General features: G+C 45.9%; 1 protein-coding gene across 1 annotated transcript in view; it reads right to left on the bottom strand.

Annotated features, from left to right (window-relative positions):
* Positions 1–26796, bottom strand: part of LOC144483178 (uncharacterized) — a 67733-nt gene that overhangs the window by 33016 nt on the left and 7921 nt on the right. The window contains exons 3-4 of the mRNA XM_078201972.1: positions 18866–19533; positions 14076–14079 (exon numbers count right to left, since the gene is read on the bottom strand). Of these exons, the coding sequence (XP_078058098.1) occupies positions 14076–14079; positions 18866–19533 (672 nt within the window). The remainder of the gene's footprint in view (positions 1–14075; positions 14080–18865; positions 19534–26796) is intronic.

Here is a 26796-nt window from a genome sequence, read left to right as displayed (position 1 = left end):
GCATTTTATTTTAATCACTCTTTGCAGGCGATGTGGAGGAGCCGAATATTTTGGTCAGGGATCAATGTCCCTATTCTAACTTTATCATAATTTGTCTATCCCGGTTCTGATTTTTGGGTTGCTCCTCCAGATTGCCTGCCCCTGACAGTCATCAGCCAAAAACCTTCCCACTCTTGTCTAGGGAAGGGAAAAAGACTGATTCCTGTGTACAGACTAAGTTCTCCTGGTTTCGTGCGGACTTCAGCAAGGTGCTGTTGTTTCCACAAGGTGATCTTCCACTATTGTAGTTATTTTACAGAGTGACGAGTTTCAACTTCGACCAAGGTCATTGTGAATCCACTCAGCGGGGGCGGCTCAAGATTTTCCCATTCCTCTGTTTTTTCTCTCGAGCGTGAGCTGCTTAGCACCCGCGTCACCATCTGCCGCGCTGCCACTCTGGTAAGGAAGGATCTCAGGGCGGGTAAAAAACAACAAAATATCAATCCCAGAATGATTATTGTTGCGATTGCTACAGCTCCAGCTTTGGCAAACCACGCCCCCCATCTTCCTAATATTCTGTCCAGCCAACTCCATACCTCATGCCCAAACCCAGCATTTTCTTTCACTTCTTTCTTAAGATTTTTTAACTTATTCATGGCTTGTGTAAATGACCCCTCTGGATTAGTGTTATTAGGGATAAATGTGCAGCACTGATCCCCAAACATAACACACACCCCTCCTTTCTCTGCCAGGAGCCAATCTAACGCCTGTCGATTTTGCCACGCCATTTTGCTGGTCGCATCCAACTGCTCTCCTAAGGCCTCCAGGGCATCATTCGTATAATTAATAAACCTCTGCTGATTATAATAGATGTAATTGATCCACTCAGTATTCTTGCTGGGTGTGATCCAAACAAAGAGGGATTCAAACCCTGCAGCTATTTCGTTCCTAGCTTTGAACTCATTCGGGATGCCGCGGGGCTGTCCGATTGCGTCCAATTTTATCGTAGGGTCAGGGGTATATGCCCTCTTAACTTTTTGTGATTTAATTTCTCTTTCCACCAGTAGTATCACAATGCTCTGGGCAAGCATAACTCGGGCACATAGTCCCTTCCAATTCTGTGGTAATTTTGCCAATAGCCCTTTCTCCGGGCCACAAAGCCACCAGAGATCGGCCAGTTGATTTTCTTGATAGTCTAACACATAAGGAGGGGGTGCCCATCCCCTTCCTGAGATGATCAGATTAAGAGCATCGGTTATATTCCAAATCCTTTCACACTCTCCTGTGTAATTTCCCACACTACTTCCTGTGCTACTTTCCTTCCAATAGCAATCTTGGATTTGTAAGTTGGGCTCTACACTCCATTCCTTTGGGACCGCGTCCACTGCCGTTTTTGGCCACTTTGGACATCTGTGGGCCAAGTTGTAGATGCCCTTTTTTACCCCAGCAAACAGGATGCAGTGGTATTGACACAACGGCGGCTCACCTTTACAAAGGTTATCACATGCGGATCCGGAACAGTTTATCTTCTCATACGAGTAGTTCCGATTCCCTATCATATGATTCCGTATATATGTGTTATATGGACGGCAATTTTCCTTTCTCCAGCTTTGTTGCCTGGTTCCACAGTCTCCTGATCCCCATGGTATATCGGTTACTTGGGTGTTAGGTTTCTCTGATGCACATACTACACACTCTTTCCCATCACTGTTTCTCCAACCTGTATACTCAGCCCATTTCCACCATTTGTTTTTCTGCGCTTTCTCCCAAATAGTATTTGTGCTCACTAGTCGCTCACGTTTTGTTCGTCTTAATACTCTATCTTCCTGATTCTGCACCCTTATGTCTTCTGTATCCCATTCTCCTTTTCTATGGGTCACGGAAGTCCCTAAGGGAAATAGTTTCCAAGTCCCAGGTGGGGAATGGGGCCCCTTCCCTGTCCTCACCTCCCTCGGCACCTTGACTAATAGGCTCAGGCTGGGCATTTGTATCATCAGCCAGCTCATGTACAGAACTACTTTCATCATCCTCTATTCTTTTTGTTCTTCCTTGGCTCTGTTCCTCCTCCCCACGATTCTCCCCGTGTATTTCTATTTCTTCCTCGCTATCACCTCTATCCACTCTGTGTACTTCTTCAATTTCCCTTCTCTCCCCCACCCCTGGTACCGTTCTGGTACAATGGTTCAAGTGATACCACAGTGTACTGCCTTCTACTTGCAACGCCGTGGGAGACACTTTGGTGACTTCAAACGGTCCTTCTCGTCTCGGTTCGTTCCAACGTCTCCGGAACTTTCTGATGTATACTCGATCTCCAGGTTTGATCTGATGTTCTGTTACCGGATTCTCCTCCTCCTTGGCTTTTTCCTGTTCAAATATAGTTCTATGTATAACAGTTAATTGTTGTATATATTCTTTTGTGCTTTGATCTAAACATTCTAGCGTAGGACCTCCTGATCCCCTGATCTTAGGTACCGGCATTACTCTTCCTGTCATCATTTCATATGGGCTCAAATGTGTGATTCTGTTTTCCTGACTCCTGCATTGCATTAGAGCCAATGGCAGAGCATCTATCCAGTTTTTCCCTGTTTCATTGCAAATTTTGCTTATTTTAGCCTTAAGGGTCCCGTTTGCTCTCTCCACCATTCCTTGGGATTGAGGGTGATATACGCATCCAAACTTCTGCTTTATTCGGAGTGCCGAGAGTGTCTCTCTCAGTGCCCTTCCTATAAAAGCAGATCCATTGTCTGAACTTAATTGCGTGGGTATGCCAAATCTTGGGATAATTTCTTTTGACAGGAAGTTAATCACCGTTCCAGATCCTTGATCTTTGGATGGCGTTGCTTCTATCCATCTGCTGAATCTATCAATAATCACTAGCATGTATCTTTTCCCCCTCACCACCTTTCCCATATCCACATAGTCCATGCATAGATGTTTAAATGGTCCTTCAGGAATGGGTATATGCCCTATTGGGGCAGTAATGCCCTTCCTGATGTTATTCTGAGCACACACCTCACACTGACTTAGTATGTAGTCAATCGAGTTTTGCAGGTATGGTGACCAGAATCCTTCCTTCTTGATCTTTCTAGCCACTTCTCCTCTTGCACAGTGGTCCACTCCATGCGCTTCGCTAATTAGTACGGTTAGTAATGATGTGGGTGCTATGACTAATCCCTCCCCATTTCTCCATATCCTGTCCTGTTGTCCCTGTAGTGCTCCTCTATCTTTCCACATTGCCTTTTCAGCTACAGAGGTTTCCTCCTGTAACTGTGCTACATCCTCTAATGTGATATGAGGTTCGATATCCCCCGTACCTGGCCCTGGGTGCGGCCTTGCTATTTCTACTGGGGCTATCGTAGCCTCAATGCATCCTGACGCTTCTTTAGCTGCCTTGTCGGCTTTGGTGTTTCCCTGTGTGATGCTGTCTGCTCCCTTTTTATGCGCCTGACACTTAATTATGGCTAATTCCCTTGGACCCATCATGGCCCTTATTAAAGCCCTGATTTGACCTTCGTGTTGTATTGGTCCTCCTCCGCTTTTCCTAAATCCCCTTTGCTTCCATATTGCCCCGAACAGATGGGCATAGGCCGAATCAGTATAAATTTCCACTGCTTCCCCGTTTGCTAGCTCACATGCTCTGGTCAATGCTTTAAGCTCTGCTAATTGGGCCGAACAGGGCTGTTCACATTTCTCTGCTTCTATGACTTCAAGTGTTTCCCCTTTCTGTTCAACTATGGCATAGCCTGCGTGGTTTCCTAAGTGATTCCTGTAACATGAGCCATCTACATACAGTATCCTTTTCCCTTCTGTCACTAGTCCCTCTGCTCTTAAATCTTTTCTCAGTTTCATAAATGTTTTTGCTTCTCTTAAGCATTCATGTTCTTCTCCTTCATGAGGTAATGGCATGTAATCAGCTGGATTTACTCTGTTGCACTTTATTATCGTGATATCTGGAAATGTGGTTAGCATTCGATAATGATGGATCCTAGCAGGTGTCAGCACAAATTTTCCTTGCTCAATCAATTCAGCTACCTTATGGTATACATGTATGTTTATCGGATATCCCATTGTGACCGTGGCTGCCTTTTCGCACGCCCACCAAGCTGCTGCCAGGCCTTGATAGCACGGAGGGTATCCCATCGCTACGTCGTCTAGCTTGGTACTGTAATATGCTACAGCCTGCCTTCGTCTACCCTTGCAATTTTCCTGCGTTAACACTGCTGTAGCAAATCCGGCTTCTCTGTTACTCACAAATAAGTCAAAGGGCTTGTCATAGGTCGGTAAAGCCAATGCTGGTGCCTGTGCCATTTCTCTTTTCACGTTTTCAAATGCGTCTGAAGCATCTTTATCCCATTTTAGTTTGGCTTTTAATTCGTCACACCCTGCCTCCTTCATTATCTTTCGTAGTGCCTGCGTTTTTTCGGCATAGCTTTCCACCCATTCTGAACTGAATCCTGTCATTCCCAAAAATGTCATCATTTGTCCCACCGTCTGTGGTTTCGGAACTTTTAGTACTGCTTCTATTTGCTGTGAAGCTATCTCCTTCTGTCCTGCTGATATTTCTCTCCCCAAGTATTCTACCTTTTTCTGGCACAGCTGCAGCTTTTTCCTTGATACTTTATGACCCCCTTCTGCTAGTCTTTTCAATAGTTTTAAACTATCCTTCCTGCATTGTTCTTGTGTTCCTGTGCATAATAATAAATCATCCACATATTGTATTAGTGTTCCTTCCAACTGTATTCCTTCTAAATCTGCTCTCAACACCTGATTGAATACATGTGGGGAATGTTTAAATCCTTGGGGCATCCTATTGTATGTGTATTGTTTCCCCTCGTACGTAAATGCAAAGAGATACTGACTTTCTTGAGCTAGTGGCACACTAAAAAATGCCGAACATAGGTCTATTACAGTAAACCATCTACTTTCAGGTGGTATATTTGTCATCAAGGTATAAGGGTTTGGAACCTCTGCTGGCATATCTTCCACTACCTCATTAATTGCCCTTAGGTCATGCACCAATCTCCATTTTTCTCCGTCCGCCTTTTTCACTGGTAGTAGCGGTGTATTACACCTGCTCCGGGTTTCTTTTAATACCCCTGCTTCTATCAATCCCTTAATTGTCCCTCTAATTCCTTCAATTGCTTCTGTCTTGATTGGGTATTGCGGCCTATACGGCCCCTGACGTCCTATCTTTAATCTGACTTCAACTGGATTAGCGTTTTTGACCCTCCCTACATCCGTGTCCTGTCTGGACCACAACTCCTGCGGGAGGGAGTTCAAATCCTGCTCTAACCTCTCTCTCCACTCCAGTTCCTGTTTCTCGATTTGCACTCCTATTGTTATCTGCTTCGGTTTCCCAAGCATTTTAACATCCAAAATTATTTTCGTCATTTGTCCATTGCTGGACGTCCAAGTATCTACATTGTCTGTCTGGACAAATTCTAAATCTTGTGCTCTCAACACCATTGGTCCTAGGTCTTTTGATCTGTATCCCGGATTCACTTTCAATGTGACATGTGGCTCCGCCCCAGATACAGAGAACCATTTGTTAACCCATTCATTCCTAACAATGGTGAGGGCTACTCCCTCTAGTCCGATTAAAATACTTCCTGACTTTATTTCCTGTTCTCGTCCTGCCTCCCTTTCCCATTTCTCCTGTATCTCAGGTTCCTGCCCTTCATCAAATATCATTGTACTGTGTAATTCTGTTCTTGGCCATTTGGCTTGTGGAACCCAAGTGTTTATAAGCTTTCCCCAAACTTCCCATATCTGTTTTTTAACTTGTTCCTCTATATCTCCCAACCAATATACATTAACCCCTTCCTTTCCTGGTATTTCAAGTGGATACATTCCCATCAAATCAATTCCTTGTTCAGTGCATTCTAATTTCAGTCCTAAACCTAGGATTGCATCCCTTCCCAATAGATTTAAAGGAGTTTTATCACATACTAAAATAGGTACATGGGTTGTCTTATTTCCAATGGTAACAGGCACCGGCGTCGTCATTCGAGCTAATGTTACTTTCCCCGAGAACCCCACAGTTTTTACAAACTGGTTTGACAATGGTAAGTGATCCGCATATTTCGTTTGTATGCACGTACATGTGGCGCCGGTGTCTATCATCATGGGGACCTCGATCCCTCCTACTCTAACGTTAACTATAGGTTCCTGCTCTGCAGTTTCTGTTATCTGTACGTACTGTCCTACCATTTCGGGGTTCTCTGGGCCTCCCTATGGGGAATTCTGATGGTTTACCGGCCCCTGAAACATCGGGATGCTGTTTGGCGACCCTTGGATCAGTTGTTGGCCTGTCTGCTGCTGGTTTTCTCCCTGTCTGGGAAAATTTCGCGGGCAATTCCTTTTTATGTGCCCTGCCTCCCCGCACCCCCAACACCCACCTGAAGGGCCAGGCAGTGGTCCCTGTCTCGGAGTCTGATGATTAACCTGTCCCTGTCCTCTCTGATTCTGATAGGGTGGCCTACCACCTCCCTGTCCTTTCCCATTTCTATTCCAGTCAGTCTGACTTTGCAGGGCGTATGGGTTTTGATAATTTAGGCCATAGGCTCCTGGGTTCATGGACAGTGGGAAGGCAGAAATGTTATAGGTTATGACGGGCTGGCCTCCATCTCCGCTCCCCCCTTTGATTAGTGCAGGTATTTCCTCTGGCTTTTGCTCCACCATCATTGGTGCTATTTTTCTGGGTGCGAGATCCTCTTTAGCCTTCAGTTTATCCTTGCTTTTGATCTCCTCCAACTGTACCTGAAGGAGTTTACGTTGTATCTCCTTCAGCTGTTTGTCTGCATTCTTCTCATCTTTACGATGTCTCTCTACTGCATGGGCAACATAATCCACAAACTCTCGGTAATTTTTTGAGTCCAAGCCCACCACTTCCTCCAGCCTTGTCTTAGCTGAGACTGGCAAGCCCTCTAGGATTGCAGCCCGGAACATGGAGTTGGTCAGTGGGTCTATTAGAATGTCCCTCTCCGTGTCCCTTCTCCACCTTTTTAATTGATTCTCCACATACACCGCTGCATTCTCCTCCTCACCCAATGGCTCTCCCTTTAGGGCTTTTACATCCATTCGATTGGGGTACATATCCCGCAGTGCCTGCCAGATGACTTGGCGGTACTGGTCCATTAGTGTCCCATCCACCTCCGGGTCATAAGTTGCGGTCGGGATGCCAGCACGTCTCATTACTTCCGCCATTTGGTCCATTCCTATCACCTTTGTCAGGAGAGCTTTGATGTCGCCCAGTGCCATCCTTTTTCCCACCATTCCTGCCTCCAACTGTCCAATCCACCTTCCAGCTCCATCCAAAATATTGGGTAATTCATTAATTAAATTGGGCAAATCCTGACCTGACCAAGGGATATACTGCGGTCTGTCACCCTTCAGAATCACCGGGAATATCCTTTTCCCTCTCCTATCCACATCTGGAAACTTTACAGGTGGGCGCCTTTCCCGCCTTGATTTTCTTTGCACCCCTAACATTGATTGGCTCTCTTCGTCTTCACTACTTTCTTCTGTTTCTCCTTCCGTCTCTCTCGCCATTCTACTTTCCTCTGGGTGCTTCCACCTCCATGCTTTCCCCCATTTTCGTCTGTCTGCCCCTTTGTGCACATCCCAGCGCATTCCCTCTCCGCTCCTTTCTCTTTCTTTTTCTTCTCTGCTCACTCCGACTCTCTTTCCTTCTATTTTTCCCTGTGATGTCTCACTTCCACACTCGTGAGGATCATCTCCTGTTTTCCCCTCATATTCTTTTCTAACATTCTTTCCTCCCTCTTCTCGTTCATTTTCCTTTTTCATTACCTTCTTTGCCCATTCCAAAAGTTCTACCACCTTTACTTCGTCCTCCAACTCCTTTGGTTCAGCCCATCCAAATCCTCTTCTGTTTTCCTAGCCGCTTCCTCTATATCTTGTCTCTTTTCTCTCTCCCTTTGTGCCCATTCCTCCTTCGTCATCTGTTCTATGTCATATTCTCCCTCAAAATTCATTTTGCCTGATATAACTGGGTACAGTCCCGTGGAGCTCTGTTTCTCTAAGTATGGGGGTGGGGCTACGTTTGGATCTTCCAATTTTGCTTTTTCCTCAAGTTGCACTGGCATCTGCATCCTACCTCCCCTCCATACCCCTCTTCTCTCTTTCCCTTCTTGTTGGAATAGGGCTAATATCTCTAACTCCTTTTCTCGCTTTTCCCTTCTTTTGCTCGATTTATCCTTAATCTTATAGTTCTTTATCATTCCCTTCTGGTCCTCACACCTCTCTATGGACCATGTGCCTTCCTCCGGCCACTGTGTATTGGTCTTATTTGTTCTTTTGGCCCATTTTTTAGAGTCGTGTTCTATATCTCCCCTAAGGGCTGGGAACTTGTCCCCTAATATCTCCACTGGTGTCTTAACTTGGTGCGCCATTACTCGTCTTTTTGGATCACTGTCACAATTTTTATCACTTAATCTGTCAGAGTTAGGTATCACAGTGATTATTACTTGCTGTATTGTTTTTCCGTGCTCATTCTCCTGTTTACCTTTTCTTTGGATTTCTTTTGCCAATATCTGTAATTCTAACCGGGGTCCTGATATCCACTTCCCCGTAGTCCCCTGTCCCGGCACTATCTTCCTTTCCCGGGCCAGAGGGTAGTAGGTTTTCACTTGCTCGTCTATGTGTATAAAAATCCTGTATCGGTCAGATCCCTTTATTAATTTCTCTAGGGTTTCCAATTTTATTTCGTCTATCCAATTCCTATCGACTACTCTTTCCCAATTTACATACGGCCACTCATTCTTTATCTCCTCTAAGTTAATTATGTGTGTAATCTTTTTCCAATCCAGTGTTGCTTCCGTTTTTGTTATTATTCAAAGATTAGTTATTTTCAATCTTGTCACCAGGCAGTTTTGTCAGGGTAATTTTTCCAAGTTGTTAGTTATTACCCTACCTATGTTCCGACTCTCCTCTTATTTCTGTTCTCCACGCTGTTACCTCAGACCAGTTTGTTCAAATTGGTCTTTTACTTCCTCTATTCTAGCTGCTACTCCCCTTTCCTGGGGTTAAAATTCACTCCTGTGCTTTTGACTACTGTATTAGGTCAGAGAGTGATCTCTCACTGATCTCTCTCCCTCTCGGTTGACGTCCCTTACCCGAGGTCCTGGGTAGGTTTGGGCTGGCAGATTTTCCCACACTTACTCTCTTCTGGGCAAGTCGTGACCTGAAAAACCCGCTCCAAACCGCTCGACTTAACCTAATTGCATTACTTTAGCTTTCAGCCTTTTTCCCGTCTCACTTTTTACCCATTCACAGACAATACAGTATTCGCAGCGCGCTTTTGCATGCAAAAATTCTGCTCTTCGGATCAGACTCAGTCTCTCAAAATTTTTACACAATTTGGTTTTACCTGTGCAGGATATCTTTTTGGGTTGGGGAGATCCAGGACCAGCAGAGAGCCGGGCGCACCGGGCCTCGAGAAAACCCCTTTCTGACAACAAGGATTTACATGCATGCAAGTCTGCTTACCTTGTTGACAGAAGGCCGGCTGGGGACTTCTCGGTTCCGGTCGGACCACCGTCTCCGCCACTCCTTCCAGATGCTTTTCTGGGCGATCTCTCACCAACCCTGCTCGCAGCGCCAATTTTGTCGTGGTTCCCCAGGACGACAATTTATTCACATCGATTAAAACAGAGAGTCTGAGCAGTGATCTTTCAAGCAATAGACTTTATTTCGCAGCACAAGCAGAATAAAGTCGGGATCTCCGGAGCAATCCAAAGAGCCCTCAGGCTTTCAGTCTTTAAATACATTTCAGCTTCATATCTCAGGATTCTTATCTCACTTTTACATCCTGTCCTTGTTTCTTATCTTACTTTACAGCCTGACCTTGTTTCTTTGGCCACCATTGTTTTTAGTTGACCCTTTATCCGTTTTATTCGCGATTTGTCGCTCCCTGTTACATTTCTTTGTTTCTTAAACCATGGTGGTTATATCTCTGCCCTTACCTCAACTGTCTGCTTGCACAATAATCGTAGTTTTTGCTGACTTAGGCCGAATGTGTTAGAAAAAAACATCCTCTTTGCTGACTTAGGCCGAATGTGTTAGAAAAGACATCCTCTTTGCTGACTTTTATGGTCCAACATTAAGTTAGACCACTGAGCAGTATTCATTGTTTTCTTAAGTGACTATTGTCTGCTTTTGCTAATCAGTGACTGCCATTTACTTCCCTGTTTCCTCTGCCTTGAGCATGTCATCTATACTTGATCACATTAGGTCACACGAAGTTACTTTAGGTTACATTGGTTACATACCCATCTCACTACTCACCTAAATCTACTTTATCATTTCACTAAGACCTATGAATCTGAATTCCATACTAAACTCATACAATATCCAGTACAATTTCCCTTACACTCGCTCGGCCATTTCAGAAGCTGTTTGAGAGTCAACCACATTGCTGTGGCTCTGGAGTCACATGTAGGCCAGACTGGGTAAGGATGGCAGATTTCCTTCCCTAAAGCACATTAATGAACCAGATGGGTTTTTTGGTCAATCGACAATGGTTTCATGGTCATCAGTAGATTCTTAATTCTAGATTTTGTATTTAAATTCAAATTCCACCATCTGCTGTGGCAGGGTTCAAACCTGGGTCCCCAGAACATCAGCTGAGTTTCTGGATTAATAGTCTAGCGATAATACCACGAGGCTATCAGCTCCCCTGTTGTTATATGGTACAGATTCGATATATTATTTATAGCTCTGTAATAAAATACACTTATTATATCTGGCTGTGTAATTTTGGACTGCAGTTATATTATATATTTCCAACAATCTCTTCCCTCAGAGAATTGTTAGTGTCTAGATTTCTCTTCCATAGGGACCAGTGGAGGGATTGAATATATTCAAGGATGAGTTAGACAGTTTTTGAATGACAAGGGAGTCAATAATTATTGGGAACAGGCTGGAAAATGGAGAGAAAGCTCAGATGAGGAAGGATTTCTTCACTCAAGGACGTGGTGATGTTTTGGATTCTCTACCCCAGAGGACTATAGAGCCTCAGTCATCAAGAATTTTCAAGAGAGGGATTGATAGGTTTCTGGATATTGAAGATATCGATGGATATGGGGGACAGTGTGGGGAAAATAATGCAGAGGTTGATCAACCAATAATCTGAATGAATGGTTGAGCAGACTCGATGGGCCGAATGCTGACTGCAGCTCCTATTTGTTATGATTTCTGTGCTGGACAGGAAGCAGTGAGCATGGATCTGTCAATCAGCCTCAATCAGCACCTTCAGGAGAATTGGGAGGGTGAATATTAGATACAGAAGAGTGAGAATGGAGGGAGAGTGTGTGGGATGGAGATTTACGGCTTTTGGGGAATGAGAGAGGAAAGAATGTTCATTAGAATCACAGAATTGCTGCATCTTATCAACCGTCCCTGAGCTTTCACAATGAATCCCACTTCTGAGGACACCCTTATCTCTGACTTGTCTGTACTGCCGGCAGTCTCACAAAGCAGCTGCCTGTGTGCTGATACGGGAGGCCCTGCTCGGCAAGTTTAATGCTCCATGACTGTGTCTTTAATGAATGCTCCATAGAAACTAGAAATGTCGATTTGAATTTCGATCGTATTCTGAATTACGATGTTTTTTCTAAATTGACTTACAGGATATTAGACAAGGAGAAATCAGACAGAAATCTCCAACATCACATCGAGATCTGACAGAGTGACTCGACTTCTTGGGAACTGAATATCATTGGCCTTTGAATCTAGCAGGAGAAATGTTTGTTTAGCCTCTTGGCTTCAAAAGATTGTAAACATCACTGTGACTAGGAATGCACTGAGATACACACACCCGAGTGAGTGTGTTCCAGTGCACTGAGTGTGGAAAGAGCTTTAACCAGTTACACTGCCTGAAAATACATCGCAGCATTCATAGCGGGAGAGACTGTACCCGTGTTCTGTGTGAGATTTAACTGATTGTTTAACCTGGAGAGTCACAAGGACACCCGCACCATGGAGAAACCGTGGAAATGTGGGGACTGTGGAAAGGGATTCAGATACCCATCTGTACTGGAAATTCATAAACGCAGTCACACTGGGGAGAGGCCGTTCACCTGCTCTGTGTGTGGGAAGGGATTCACTCATTCATCCCACCTGCGCAGACACAATCTCACTCACACCAATGAGAGACCGTTTAAATGCACTGACTGTGGGAGCGGATTCAGAAGCTCTCAGGATCTGGTGTCCCACCAGCGCACTCACACTGAGGAGAGACCGTTCAGCTGCTCTCACTGCTCAAAGAGGTTTAAATGGTCATCCGCCCTGCGGGTACACCAGCGAGTTCACACTGGGGAGAATCCATTCACCTGCTCGGTGTGTGGGAAGGGATTCACTCAGTCATTCTACCTGTGCAGACACAATCTCACTCACAGCAATGAGAGACCGTTTAAATGCTCTGACTGTGGGAGCGGATTCAGAAGCTCTCAGGATCTGGTGTCCCACCAGCGCATTCACACTGAGGAAAGACCATTCAGCTGCTCTCACTGCACAAAGAGGTTTAAATGGTCATCCAGCCTGCGGGTACACCAGCGAGTTCACACTGGGGAGAGACCATTCCCCTGCTGTGTGTGTGGGAAGGGATTCACTGCTTCATCCAGCCTGCTGAAACACAAAGCCACTCACTCCAAGGAGAGCCCCTTTAATGCTCTGCCCGAGAGGCCGGCTTCAGAAGCTCTCAGGAACTGATGATCCCCGAGCACATTCACACCGGGGAGAGGCCGTTCAGCTGCTCTCACTGTTCAAGGAGGTTTAGAATATCACCAACACTGCTGAAACACCAGTGAGTTCACACCGGGGAGAAACCATTCACCTGCTCGGTGTGTGCGAAAGGATTTACTCAGTTATCCAGCCTGCCCAGACACAACATCATCACACCCAGGAGAGACCCTTTAAATGTGGGCGCGGCTTCAAAAGCTCTCGGGAACTAATGTCCCACCAGTGAGTTCACACCAGGCAGAGGCTGGTCACCTGCTCTGACTGGGAAGGGATTCACTCAGTCAGCAAACTTGGTGAAACACCAGTGAGTTCAGAAGTGATGACAGTTCTGGGATTATTCTTGTGAATCTTTCTTGCCCCTTCTCCAGTGCCTCTGTTTCCTTTTTCTAAATGGAGATCACAAATAGAACATAGAACAGTACAGCACAGGAACAGACCCTTCAGCCCACCATGTTGTGTCGAACATGATGTCAAATTAAACTCTTCCTTTCTGCCTGCCCTTGGTCCATATTCCTCTATTCCTTGCATATTCATGTGCTTATTTAAAACCCCCTTAAACGCCCCTATCGTATCTGCCTCCACCACCACTCCGAGCAGCGCATTCCAGACACCTACCACTCTCTGTGTAAAAACCTTACCTCTCACATCTCCTTTGAACTTTCCCCATCTCACCTTAAGTGCATGCTCCCTGGTATTAGACATATCAACTCTGGGGGAAAAGATTCTCTGTCTCTCATTTTATAGACTGCTATCAGATCTCCCCTCACCCTCCACCGCTCTCGAGAAAACAACCCTCGTTTGTCAGTCGCTCACACCCTCCAATCCAGGCAGCATCCTGGGAAACCTCTTCTGCACCCTCATCAAAACCTCTGCATCCTTTCTGTAATGTGGCGACCAGAATTGAACACAATATTCTAAGTGCAGCCCAAACAAAGTTTTATAAAGCTGCAACATGACACGCTGACTCTTGTACTCAATAAAGGCCAGCATGCCATATGCCTTCTTTACCGATAAATATTTGTGTGGCTAATTTCAGGGAGCTCTGGACTTGAACCCCAAGACCTCTGTACATGAACTGTATACTTATCCTTAATATTTGATCTCCCAAAGTGCAGTACCTCACACTTGCCCGGATTAAAATCCATCTGCCATTTCTCCGCTCATATCTACAGCTGATCTACATCCCACTGTATCCTTTGACAACCTTTGACATTATCTACAACTCCATCTAGTTTTGTGTCATCTGCAAGCTTACTAACCCACCCATCCACGTTTTCATCCAAGTTATTGATATATATCACAAATAGCGCACGTCCCAGTACGGATCCCTGCAGAACACCACTAGTCATGGACCTCCAGTCAGAAAAACACCCTCCACCACTACTCCCTGACTTCTATGGGCAAGTCAATTCTGAATCCAAGTGGCCAAGTCACCGTGAATCCCATGCATCTTAAGCTTCTGGATGAGCCGACCATGAGGGACCTTGTCGAAAGCCTTACTAAAATCCATGTTCACAACATCCACTGCTCTACCCTCATCGATCACCTTCATCATCTCCTCGATAAAATCGATCCAGTCAGTAAGATGTTGACGGTGCTCCCACTGCAGTCCTGTGATGAAAATATAGACTGGTTGGTGAAATGTAGATAACAGGTAGAATTGATATCTAATGAGGACTTTATACTTTAGAATTGAATACAGGGCTCAGTGTTACTAACGGGGAAAGAAGGGTTAAACCCCTTACCCAGAACCCTTTTCACACACACGTGGACATCTCTGAATCTGACGCACACCAAATGGAACGTTACACAAGGGGCTGGAATTCACTGGAATTTCTTAACAACCTTTCAATAGAAATGTCCTGGTACCGACTGTGACAAAGGACACAACAGACAGCAAGAACCAGGAGGAACCTTTAACACAGAGAATGTTAATAACCTTGTTCAGGACACCGGTGCCAGGCACAGGAGGATCCCAGGAAAAACGGAACATTTAATTTCTGTGTTTCACAATTCTAAATGACTGATTCTTTAACATAGGAATGTTTAAAAACAGCATTGTGATATTCCAAGGTCAACTGTGTCTGGGAAAGGGGCACACTGATGTGTTTTTATTTTAAACAGGAGGATCCATTGAAAAGCAGCTCTGGGCGATATGAGCACCTCCTGACCTACTTTCAATTCATTTCAAATCACCCATCACTTTCTGTGGAATATTCTTTATTCTTTCCTGGGATGTGGACACTGCTGGCAAAGCCCCAGCACACGTTGCTCAGCTCCTAATTGCCCCTGAACGGAGTGACTTGCTCGGCCATTTCAGAGGGACAGTTAAGATTCACCCACATCGCTGTGTGGGTCTGGATTCACATGTCGGCCAGACCGGGTAAGGATGGCAGATTTCCCTCCCTAATAGGGAGCATGAAGAGGGTGAACTGGAAGGGTTTTTACAACAGTCGATAGTATCATGGTTACCGTTTCTGAGACTAACTTTATATAATTCCAGATTGATTCACTGAATTGAAATCCCACCAGCTGCCTGTCCCCAGATCCTTTGCTGGGTCTCTGCATTACTCGGCCAGAGACATTCCCACTATCCCACCACCTCCCACTGAATGGAATATTCCACACAACCCCTTAGTTAAACAGGAAGTAGAAAAGAGAAAGGCTTTGACCTTTGGATGACCTCATCACCAACTACAGAAACCTTACAGCTGACCATTCTGTAAAAGTTTATAAACTTTATTTTTATAAAACACAGAGTAAGAAACAGGTGAAAAGTAACGATGGACGTTGTGACTGACATCAGAAACATTGATTGACCGGATAAACACTCACTACATCACAGAGCGATCCTCAACCATTAAAGAATTGACCCACAATAAGGAATGAGAGAGCCTTATAAAAAGGGGCAGGAGTTTACACAGAGAGGTGACATCCACAGCTGCTCAGGATGATGGGATTCAGTTCAGGAAGGGGATAAAGTGAGAAGCTTTTGTGATTCAAGACAGAAGTATTGAACAATCTGGAATCAGTGCTTCTCGAGCTTGCTGAAGAGCCGAACACATCAATTAATCTCATCATAAAAACCCCCAGTGTAAATAACATGGATTTGACTGGCAAATGTTGAAGTGTTGATTCAGAGACACAAGTTTTGACTTCCCATTTGAGCCTGGGACACCTTTCCGTCTCTCTATTGCTCATGTCAATGACAGCCAGGCGACGGAGCTGAGGGCTGAATTTAGCTGAGATTAACAGGGCCTGCGCCCCAGTTGGGAAACTGCCCTGGGCATTGCACTTATAGAGAGACAGGAAGCTGCTGGAGGACTGACTGGGAAATGGGCCTCCAACCAATCAGGGCACCGGAGGAGGTGACCGGGGCTGATGGTGATGTGACCCCCGGGGTTCAGTGTCCCTGTATCCAAAGCGGGGAGTCGCGGGAACAGGGTACAGAGGAGCTGAAGAGAAACCATTTGTGTCCAGAACATTGTGAACATCCTTTACTCTGGTTGTCTTTGATCCTCAAGTCATTTTCTGTTTGTTTTAACCATGTTCTGTTTCATTAATAAACTTTTATCAGTAAAAATATTTGATTTTTCTGGACATTTCCTGATGAGATTGATGCACTTTAGGGAAAGTGGGTGGGAGGGGTTGGCAGGCTCTTTAACAGAAAGTGAGTCCCTCTAAGGTAATTGGCAAAGGAACCAGAGGGGGAGATGGGATTTTATTTTTGACTCAGCGATGTTAGAAAATGGAGTTCAGGGAGTCAATTAACCCTTTCTCCCCTTTTCCCAAACTCTGAAATGATTCCCAGTGATAACCCTTATTGGTGACAGTGGTTAGATTTTATTCAGTATCAATAAGAGCCGACACAGGCTAATGTCTGAGCAGTCGTATCAAAGTGCAGCAGCATTACCATTACACTCTGGGAAGAAGCAGCATCTCCACGGAAATGCTCCCTGCTCTGCCCCAGATGCCATGGCACCAGTCAATGCAATATGTAAAACCTCGACTAATCTCTGTGCTCGGGGAATCCCTTCTTATACTTTTTTACATCACAAAGTCTATGGAGACTGATTTAACCCAATCATTGCTCAGCTAACACGTGAACGGATCAATTACAAAACCTGTCATTGAACCATCTGTACCTGCCCAAGCCATGTCAAACTCTCAAACAATTGTCTTCCCACGCTCCGTCCCTGGTACAGGGAGTCAGCATTCCCATGCCAAGCAGTGAAAACATGGTGTTCGTGACACCCAGGTGTCATCCAGGATTCAAGGCACTCCTGTTTTCTCTGTCCTCTGGGAGCTGTTTATCTCCCTGTTCCCACACAGCAAGTCGTCTGTTCTCAGCTCTGCTGGATTTCTGCTGAAGTTTGACCCCTTTTACACCTTTCGGATCAATAAAACATTTGGTTAATGAAGATCCAAACCACAATTTCCCATCCTGTCACCTGTCAACCATCCTTACCCAGAGCGTAATCACAACAGGAATAAAAACAGGAGAAGTGTCACAATCAAATTCAAAATCAATGCACAGCCAGTCATAGAATTTAATTTAATATTCACTAATTAGCAAGAAAACCCAAAGTAGGGGGTCCCCCAGGATTCTTACAGTCCACACCTTGGGGGGGGAGAACTCTCTCTCTGACCCCTCACTCAATTTCAATCCGTTATTGTCCAGTTCTGTTCTGGCCCCGCCTGGGGTAACATCTAATCGATCTTTCCTACTCCTGAAGGAGCACCGTGAGTTCTAGGTTACTTGTACATAAGGACAGATGCTTCAAGCAACAGATCAAGCATGGATGTAAAAGATTCTCCAGCTCTCTCTTTACCCCTATCTAAGTTGTGGACAGTTCTTACTGTGTTATTTCCCCCAAGCCCTTAATTGTCCCAATCTATAATATTATCCATTTTATTTTAATTTTCCTCACTGTGTGAGCATGTGCAGTGTGTTTAATTGGATCCTGATTGTTTTGAACTCAGTTTCTCTGGAGTGTGTGTCAGTGCCTTGATGATGTCACAATGTTGTCTCAATGCCCTGGCCACATGAACCATTTCATCTCCTGCTGTGTCTCAAGTAGCTGTGTGTGTTTGGGACCCGCTCTTCACTCCATCTCACCATGGATTTAGGCTTGCTATTTTTCACATGTAACACATCACATCTGCACACTCACTCCGGTATCCCAAAATCATGTCACACATTCTTAACTTTCAGATGTGCTGATGAAAAGATCAAAGTGAGTGTCTGTCTTTCTTATCTCCCCCTGTTATGGTGCTGATATTTCATGTAGTGGCCGGGCTTTCAAACAAAGTTCATGGACAAAGTTGTAAATATCTCCCAGAGAAAGTGATCAACTTATTCATCCCATCCCATTCCAGACTTTCACTCGACTGTAGGTGGATATCAGATTGATATATTCCATTCAACCACTCGCAAGGTGAGTTATTCCAATTTCTTTATTGTCCAGGACAATATATTCACAATATCTTTAAAACAGAAATTAAACATTCCCATTTGATTTCAGGTATTAACACATTCTGTTAGTTTGTTCTTTATTGTCGATGTCAGGCTGGGGTTGTTCTCCTTGGAGCAAAGGAGGTTGAGGGGAGATTTGATAGAGGTGGACAAGCTTCTGACAGGTTTAGATAAGGTGGACAAAGAAAAGCTGTTCCCATTAGTTGATGAGACAAGGACGAGGGGGACACAGATTTAAGGTTCTGGATCAGAGGCGTGGAGGGGAGGGGGGGCGGATGTGAGGAAGAATATTTTGAAGCAGTGAATGGTAATGACCTGGAACTCGCTGCCTATGAGGGAGGAGGAAGTGGAGACAACAAACAATTACAAAGGAAATTGGACGGGCATTGGGGGGTTTCAAACAGAAATGCTGACTAAATATCTCTGACCTTCCTCACATCCTGTCACTCTGTGATCCTTGTGAAATTTGAAACCAGGTATTCGCAACAAGACTGAAAGAGCATCAGCCCACTGGAGGCTGAGACCGGCCAGTCCAGCAGAAAGAAACCCTCTGACCCTCCCCATTGACCAACTGTGAGAATGAACAAAATGCAGTCCTGGATGCAACTGAGAGCAGAAACAAGAACAGCAGAATCCAACCCCTGGAATCACTCGTGAACTTGCTGGTGTCTCAGCAGGTGGGATGAAACTCTGAATCCCTTCCCACACTGAGAGCAGGTGAATGGTTTCTCCCCAGTGTGAACTCGCTGGTGTGCCCGCAGGTCGGATGATTGAGTGAATCCCTTCCCACACTGGGAGCAGGTGAACGGCCTCTCCCCAGTGTGAATTCGCTGGTGTGTCTGCAGGCTGGATAACTGAGTGAATCCCTTCCCACACTGAGAGCAGGTGAACGGTCTCTCCCCAGTGTGAACTCGCTGGTGTGTCTGCAGGTTAGATGAACAAGTGAATCCCTTCCCACACTGAGAGCAGGTGAACGGCCTCTCTCCAATGTGAACTCGCTGGTGTCTCTGCAGGCTGGATAACTGAATGAATCCCTTCCCACACTGAGAGCAGGTGAATGGCCTCTCCTCAGTGTGAACTCGCTGGTGTGTCTGCAGGTGGGATGACTGAGTGAATCCCTTCCCACATTGAGAGCAGGTGAATGGCCTCTCCCCTGTGTGAACTCGCTGGTGTGTCTGCAGGCTGGATAACTGAATGAATCCCTTCTCACACTGAGAGCAGATGAACGGCCTCTCCCCAGTGTGGCTGCGCCAATGAGCTGCCAGCAGGGATGGGTATCTGTATCCCTTCCCACAGTCCACACATTTCCATGGTTTCTCCATGGTGCAGGTGTCCTTACCTCTCTCTTGGGTGGACAATTAGTTGAAACTTCGTCCACACACAGAACAAGATTACAGTCTCTACCCGCTGTGAATGGTGTGATATTTGTTCAGACTGTGTAACTGGTTAAAGCTCTTTAGTCAGTGCATTGGAACACTCTCACTCGAGTGTGGCAGTGTGTTGATGCTTTTTCACTCACACTGACATTTCAAATCCTTTCAAATTGACAGACTGGACAATCATTTCTCCTTCTGGATTCAAAGTCTGATGATATTGAGGTCCCAAGGAATATGATTCTGTCGCGTCTAGACGTGACGTTTGAGATTTCAGCCTGTGATTCCTCTTTCAATATCCTGTAAAATGAGTTTCCAAAAGTCATCAGTGTCAGTACAGGATAGAAATTCAGAACAATTTCTATGGAACATTCTTTCCTCTCTCATTCCCCAAAAGCTGGAAATCTCCATCCCACACACTCTCTCCCCATTCTCAGCAGGTCTGGCAGCATCTGTATGGAGAGAAAAGAACTGATGTTTCAGAGCTTTGACAAAGGGTCGTCTAGACAAGAAACATCAGCTCTTTTCTCTCCTTACAGATGCTGCCAGACCTGCTGACATTTTCCAGCATTTTCTCTCTTGGTTTCAGATTCCAGCATCCGCAGTAATTTGCTTTTATAAGGCTGCAGATACCTCCTCCCAAGTAACATGCGTGTGCCCAAGACATCACCACTTGTTTCCCTTATTTCTTTAGCACCCATGGTGCTCTCCGCAGTAAACACAGAGGAGAAGTATTCATTAAAAATCTCACCCATCTCCTGTGGCTCCACACACAGATGGCCATACTGATTTTTAAGGGGATCTATTCTCTCTCTAGCCACCCTTTTACTCTTAATATATCTATAGAACCTCTTGGAATTTTCTTTAATCTTACCTGCCAGATCCATATCATACCCTCTTTTTGTCCTCCTGATTTCCCTCCTCAGTATTTTCTTACACTTTTTATAGTCAGAGTGATTCACTTGTCCCCGATTTCCTAAACCCAATGTATGCTTCCTTCTTTTACCTGACCAGAGCCTCAATGTCCCTTGTCTGCCAGAGATCCTTAAATTTGCCATTCTTTCCCTGCATCTTAACAGGAATATACTGCCCCTGGATTCTTGATATCACACTTTTAAAACCTCCCATTTGCCAGTCATTCCTTTCCCTTCAAACAAACTCACCCAATCGACATCTGCTCGATCCTGCCTAATGCCCACAAAAGTGGCCCTGTTCCAGTTTAGGGCCTTGACCTGTGAACCTGTCCTATCTTTTTCCAGAACTATTTTGAAACTATTGGTGCTCCCAATCGTGGTCCCTGACTGACACTTCAGTCACTTGCTCCACCTCGTTTCTTAACTGTCTAATAGAAAGTGAGTCCAGGAATTGATAATGAAAAATAAGGAGCTGGGAGATGAATTGAACAAGTATTTTGCCTCGGTGTTCACAATAGAGGATACAGTTAAAACTCAGAAACAGCTGGAAATCAGAAAACAGAAGTGTGGGATGAACTCTGAAAAAGCACAATTCCCAGGGAAGTGGTCCTCAGCAAACTGTTGGAGCTGTGGGCTGATGAGTCCTCGGGTCCATAAGACCATAAGACATAGGAGCGGAAGTAAGGCCATTCGGCCCATCGAGTCCACTCCACCATTCAATCATGGTTGATTTCAACTCCATTTACCCGCTCTCTCCCCATAGCCCTTAATTCCTCGAGAAATCAAGAATTTATCAATTTCTGTCTTGAAGACGCTCAACGTCTCGGCCTCCACAGCCCTCTGTGGCAATGAATTCCACAGACCCACCACTCTCTGGCTGAAGAAATTTCTCCTCATCTCTGTTCTAAAGTGACTCCCTTTTATTCTAAGGCTGTGCCCCCGCGTCCTAGTCTCCCCTGTTAATGGAAACAACTTCCCTACGTCCATCCTATCTAAGCCGTTCATTATCTTGTAAGTTTCTATCAGATCTCCCCTCAACCTCCTAAACTCCAATGAATATAATCCCACGATCCTCAGACGTTCATCGTATGTCAGGCCTACCATTCCTGGGATCATCCGTGTGAATCTCCGCTGGACCCGCTCCAGTGCCAGTATGTCCTTCCTGAGGTGTGGGGCCCAAAATTGCTCACAGTACTCCAAATGGGGCCTAACCAGTGCTTTATAAAGCCTCAGAAGTACATCCCTGCTTTTGTATTCCAAGCCTCTTGAGATAAATGACAACATTACATTTGCTTTCTTAATTACGGACTCAACCTGCAAGTTTACCTTTAGAGAATCCTGGACTAGGACTCCCAAGTCCCTTTGCACTTTAGCATTATGAATTTTGTCACCGTTTAGAAAATAGTCCATGCCTCTATTCTTTTTTCCAAAGTGTACGACCTCGCACTTGCCCACGTTGAATTTCATCAGCCACTTCTTGGACCACTCTCCTAAACTGTCTAAATCTTTCTGCAGCCTCCCCACCTCCTCAATACTACCTGCCCCTCCACCTATCTTTGTGTCATCGGCAAACTTGGCCAGAATGCTCCCACTCCCGTCATCTAGATCGTTAATATATAAAGAGAACAGCTGTGGCCCCAACACTGAACCCTGCGGGACACCACTTGTCACCGGTTGCCATTCTGAGAAAGAACCTTTTATCCCAACTCTCTGCCTTCTGTCTGACAGCCAATCGTCCTGCTGGGCTCCATTCTCGGGTCCTGCTGGGCTCCATTCTCGGGTCTTAACAGAGGGAGATCGTTGGTGTTCAATTTTCTAAACCGTCCGTCGCCATTACCCGCACTGCGCATGCTTCAGGTCCCGCCCCTCATTCACTCCGATTGTTTGGAGGACCAGCCGCTCCCGCTCGGTCATCCAGCCCCGCCCCCTCTTCCTATTGGCCCGGAGCTGCCGTCAATCAGTCCCCGGGCATTGTGATGTGGAGCATGCGCAGTGTCATTGCTGTCCTTGGCGCTTGTTTGTCCCGGAGAAGCGGAGTCAGCGTTAGGCGGTGGCTGGGAGGATTTGGAAACACTTTGTGGATCCGCAAACCCTTCAGAATCATTGTCAGCTCCCTGGTTTGCAGCTGCGGGGCTTCTCCCTCCCTCCCGGGAACAGGCCCAGGTTAACGGCCCCATCCTGGCTCAGCCACTGGAGGATGGTTCACATCAGAGGATGGGGGAGGGGGACAATAAATAAGAGGTTACACTTTGGCCTCAAATCAATGAGGACTCTGATCTCTGGGAAGGAAGGAAACCCTGGGAGGTGGGCGGGGAGGATTCACAAACACCCGCTGGAGGCTCCAACATCCCCAGTAAAAAGCTGCAGCTCCCTGCAGTGACCAGGAGAGAAAATAATTGATTTTATTTTCACTCTGTACAAAAGAACTGAACCCATCCAGAATAGAGAGTGGGAGAAAAGATTTGTGAAGATATTTCACACTGGGTTTGCCAGGCTGACCAACTCTCTCAGAGAAAATGAAAGGACATCCTTCAGGAGTCTGTCGGAGCAGGTGAGCAGTATTGTGTGCGGTGCTGTTGGAACTGTGTGGGTGGGCACGGGCTGGTTGGCAGCCAGAACAGTTGGAAGAGGGTGCTGCACACATCCATCTTATGGGTGAAACAGCGCCCATACACCATGCAGCCTGGCACAGTGGAGTCAAACACGGCACAATCCATTGAAATATGAGCTGGTTGGTCAGTGTGGGAGTTGGTTGCAGGACAGGGAGGAGGGAAAGTGTTCAGGATGAGGATTTACTGCTGCACAGGAACAAGTGAGGAAACGATGTTCCACAGAACATAGTTTCAAATTCCAGCATCCGCAGTAATTTGCTTTGATTCCAAATAAACTTATTGGACTTTAACCTGGTGTTCTGAGACTTCTTACTGTGCAAACTCCAGAGAGACAGTCACCCACCGCTGGAATCGAACCCAGACTCAGTGAGGCAGCAGTGCTAACCACTGTGCCACAGTGAAGGGAGTTTGCCGCAAATTTCGGGTGATAACAATGGGCTGGATGTTGCTCAGAATGTGGAGCACTGCAGCAAAGTACAGAGAGACAGAGCAGCAGACTGGACTGAGAAATGGAGTCTGCAGACTGGAACTGGCAGCATGAGGAGAGGTTATTTAGTCTAACACTCACAGCAATCTACAACCCACCCCCATTACCGAGACAGTGAGACAGAGATTACAAACACTCACCAACACAGCTCCACTGAAACGTCCCAGGAAAAAGGGGGAATCTGTGGCAGTTCCTGTCCTGAAATAGCCCCAGGACTGTCACTCAAATCCCCAACCCGGCCCAGTTCACAGCTCAGCCTCTCAGCTTGCAGCTTCCTGCACCTTGAGCCAACCCTGTCCAGGTGTGGGAGGGATGTGGAACCCCAGAGTGGGGGGAGGGGTGACCTCCTGCTGTGTCCCAAATAGTTTCTCCTTCCCCTCCCCCTTGGCGCTCGAAGGTCTCAATGTGGATGTGTTGATGGACATTGCAGAGCCTAACTGAGCTGCGCCTGTCCCTTATCCTGGGTCAACCCCTCCCCTTGGGTTCAGTGTGTTCAGTTCGCTGCTTCTTTCCCTGCTGAACCTTCAGTTAATCAAAAACAGAAAGTGCTGGAAAACTTCAGCAGGTCTGATCGCATCTGTGATCATCCAGACTGGAAGCATGAACTCCATTCTCTCTCCACAGATGCTGTCAGACCTGCTTTGATTTTCCAGCATTTTCTGTTTAAGATTCCAGCATCCGCAGTGTTTTGCTTTTATCTTCATTTAAACAAGCATTCTTTGATGGCCTTTACCCTCCGTGCTCCTTTCCAGAGCTTCCCACCTTCTGCTATTGTCCCTGACTCCCACATTAACTGTCATTCCTTCCCTTTATCCCGCTCACATCCCGCTCGAAACTCAGGCTCAGAGTTTTACCGCCATCTCCCCCTCCCCCAGCTCCCACATCCCAACACCCGGAATCTCTAACCCAGCGGTTCCAGTTTATCTGGTTTGAGTTCAGATTTGCCGCAGCACCGACAGGATTTCACTTCAAACCAGCCGGAACTGACTGCTCACAAATCCCTAAATGTTTCTCCAGCAGCCCGGGCTTGTTAATGTTGTTTAAAGTCAGCGCCCAAATGCAGTTACTCTCCTCAGTTTAAAAAACTTCTCCGTTTAATCCAAAGTATTATTCGCACCAGACATAAACACAAAATTGTGAACGTTACCCACCGCCCCCCCCCCGCCCCCAACTCCCCCCGCCCCCCCCCCTCCTCCCCCGCCCCCGCAACCAGACCCGAGCTGGGGTGTCCTGAGGAAGAGACATCTGTTTCGGGTGTGACAATTCTTACACATTCTCTGGTTGACATCAAACGGAAAACGCTGGAAATTGCCCCCATTACCGAGACAGTGAGACAGAGATTACAAACACTCACCAACACAGCTCCACTGAAACGTCCCAGGGAAAAGGGGGAATCTGTGGCTGTTCCTGTCCTGATATCGCCCCAGGATTGTCACTCAAAACCTCAACGCCGCCCAGTTCACAGCAAATTGCTGCTTTTGTCAGAAGGGTCACTTGGACTCGAAACGTCAGCTCTTTTTGTCTCCTTACAGATGCTGCCAGACCTGCTGAGATTTTCCAGCGTTTTCTCTTTTGGCTGGAAATACTCAACAACAGGTTTATTTGGTAGCAAAAGCCACACAAGCTTTCGAGGCTCTGAGCCCCTTCTTCAGGTGAGTGGGAATTCTGTTCACAAACAGAACTTATAAGACACAGACTCAATTTACATGAATAATGGTTGGGATGCGAATACTTACAACTAATCCAGTCTTTAAGAAACAAAACAATGGGAGTGGAGAGAGCATCAAGACAGGCTAAAAAGATGTGTATTGTCAATACACATCTTTTTAGCCTGTCTTGATGCTCTCTCCACTCCCATTGTTTTGTTTCTTAAAGACTGGATTAGTTGTAAGTATTCGCATCCCAACCATTATTCATGTAAATTGAGTCTGTGTCTTATAAGTTCTGTTTGTGAACAGAATTCCCACTCACCTGAAGAAGGGGCTCAGAGCCTCGAAAGCTTGTGTGGCTTTTGCTACCAAATAAACCTGTTGGACTTTAACCTGGTGTTGTTAAACTTCTTACTGTGTTTACCCCAGTCCAACGCCGGCATCTCCACATCATGAATACTCAACAAGTCAGGCAGCCTCTGTGGAGAGAGAAACAGACTGAATGTGACCTGTCATCGGAACTGGGAAATATAATATTATTTCCCGCAACTGAAAGAGACACTTTACAGCCTTCAGAACAAAACTGAGCTCAACAATTTTACACCACAATCTCTGCCCCCATTGTGTTCTGTGTTTCGTTGCTGCTTTTTTCACCTCATTTCCCACTTGTTTACTTTACATTCAGACTATCGCTCACCAGCTATTCACACCTCATCCAGAACATCTTTTGTGTCTTTACTTGTCCCATTACCACTCGTTTTGGTCTTGGGCCGTGAAACATTTTGTCATTTTGCAGATCTTTCATTTTGTCCTTTTCCACCTCCCTCTCTCAATTCTTCAGAGGTCAGTCTTTGACAAAGGGTCATCTGGACTCGACACGTCAGCACTTTTCTCTCCTGACAAATGCCCGTGACCGCTGAAGTGCATCATGGGCATTCAGCCTCTGATCTTCGGGTAAGCGTTCTCCAAGGCGGCCTTCACGACACACGACAGCGCAGAGTCGCTGAGCAGAAACTGATAGCCAACTTTCGCACACATGAGGACGGCCTAAGCCGGGATGTTGGCTTTATGTCACACTATCAGTAACCCCCACAACTTGCCTCCTGGACTTGCTGGCTGTCCTGTCTGGAGACAATACACATCTCTTTAACCTGTGCTTAATGCTCCCTCCACTCACATTGTCTGTATCTTTAAGAACTGGTTGGCTGTAGAGATTTGCATTCTAATCAGTATTCTGTAACTTGATTTTGTGTCTCTGTGCACTGTTTGAGAGCAGATTTCCACTCCATCTGACGAAGGAGCAGCGCTCCAAAAGCTAATGGTATTTGCTATCAAATAAACCTGTTGGACTTTAACCTGGTGTTGTTAAAACTGTTACTCTAAATATTTCCCCATCGCTCTGGGTGGGAGTGGAATTGATGATTTCTTGACTGTCTGTCTGCACTGCTGCCTCACAGTGCCAGGGACCCGGGTTCAATTCCCAGCTTGGGTCACTGTCTGTGTGGAGTCTGCACGTTCTCTCCGTGTCTGTGTGGGTTCCCTCCGGG

Source organism: Mustelus asterias, unplaced genomic scaffold, assembly GCF_964213995.1.
Source record: "Mustelus asterias unplaced genomic scaffold, sMusAst1.hap1.1 HAP1_SCAFFOLD_47, whole genome shotgun sequence".
Classification (NCBI taxonomy): Eukaryota; Metazoa; Chordata; class Chondrichthyes; order Carcharhiniformes; family Triakidae; genus Mustelus; species Mustelus asterias.
Note: the sequence above shows the minus strand (reverse complement) of the source record. Positions and strands in the feature narration are given on the sequence as shown.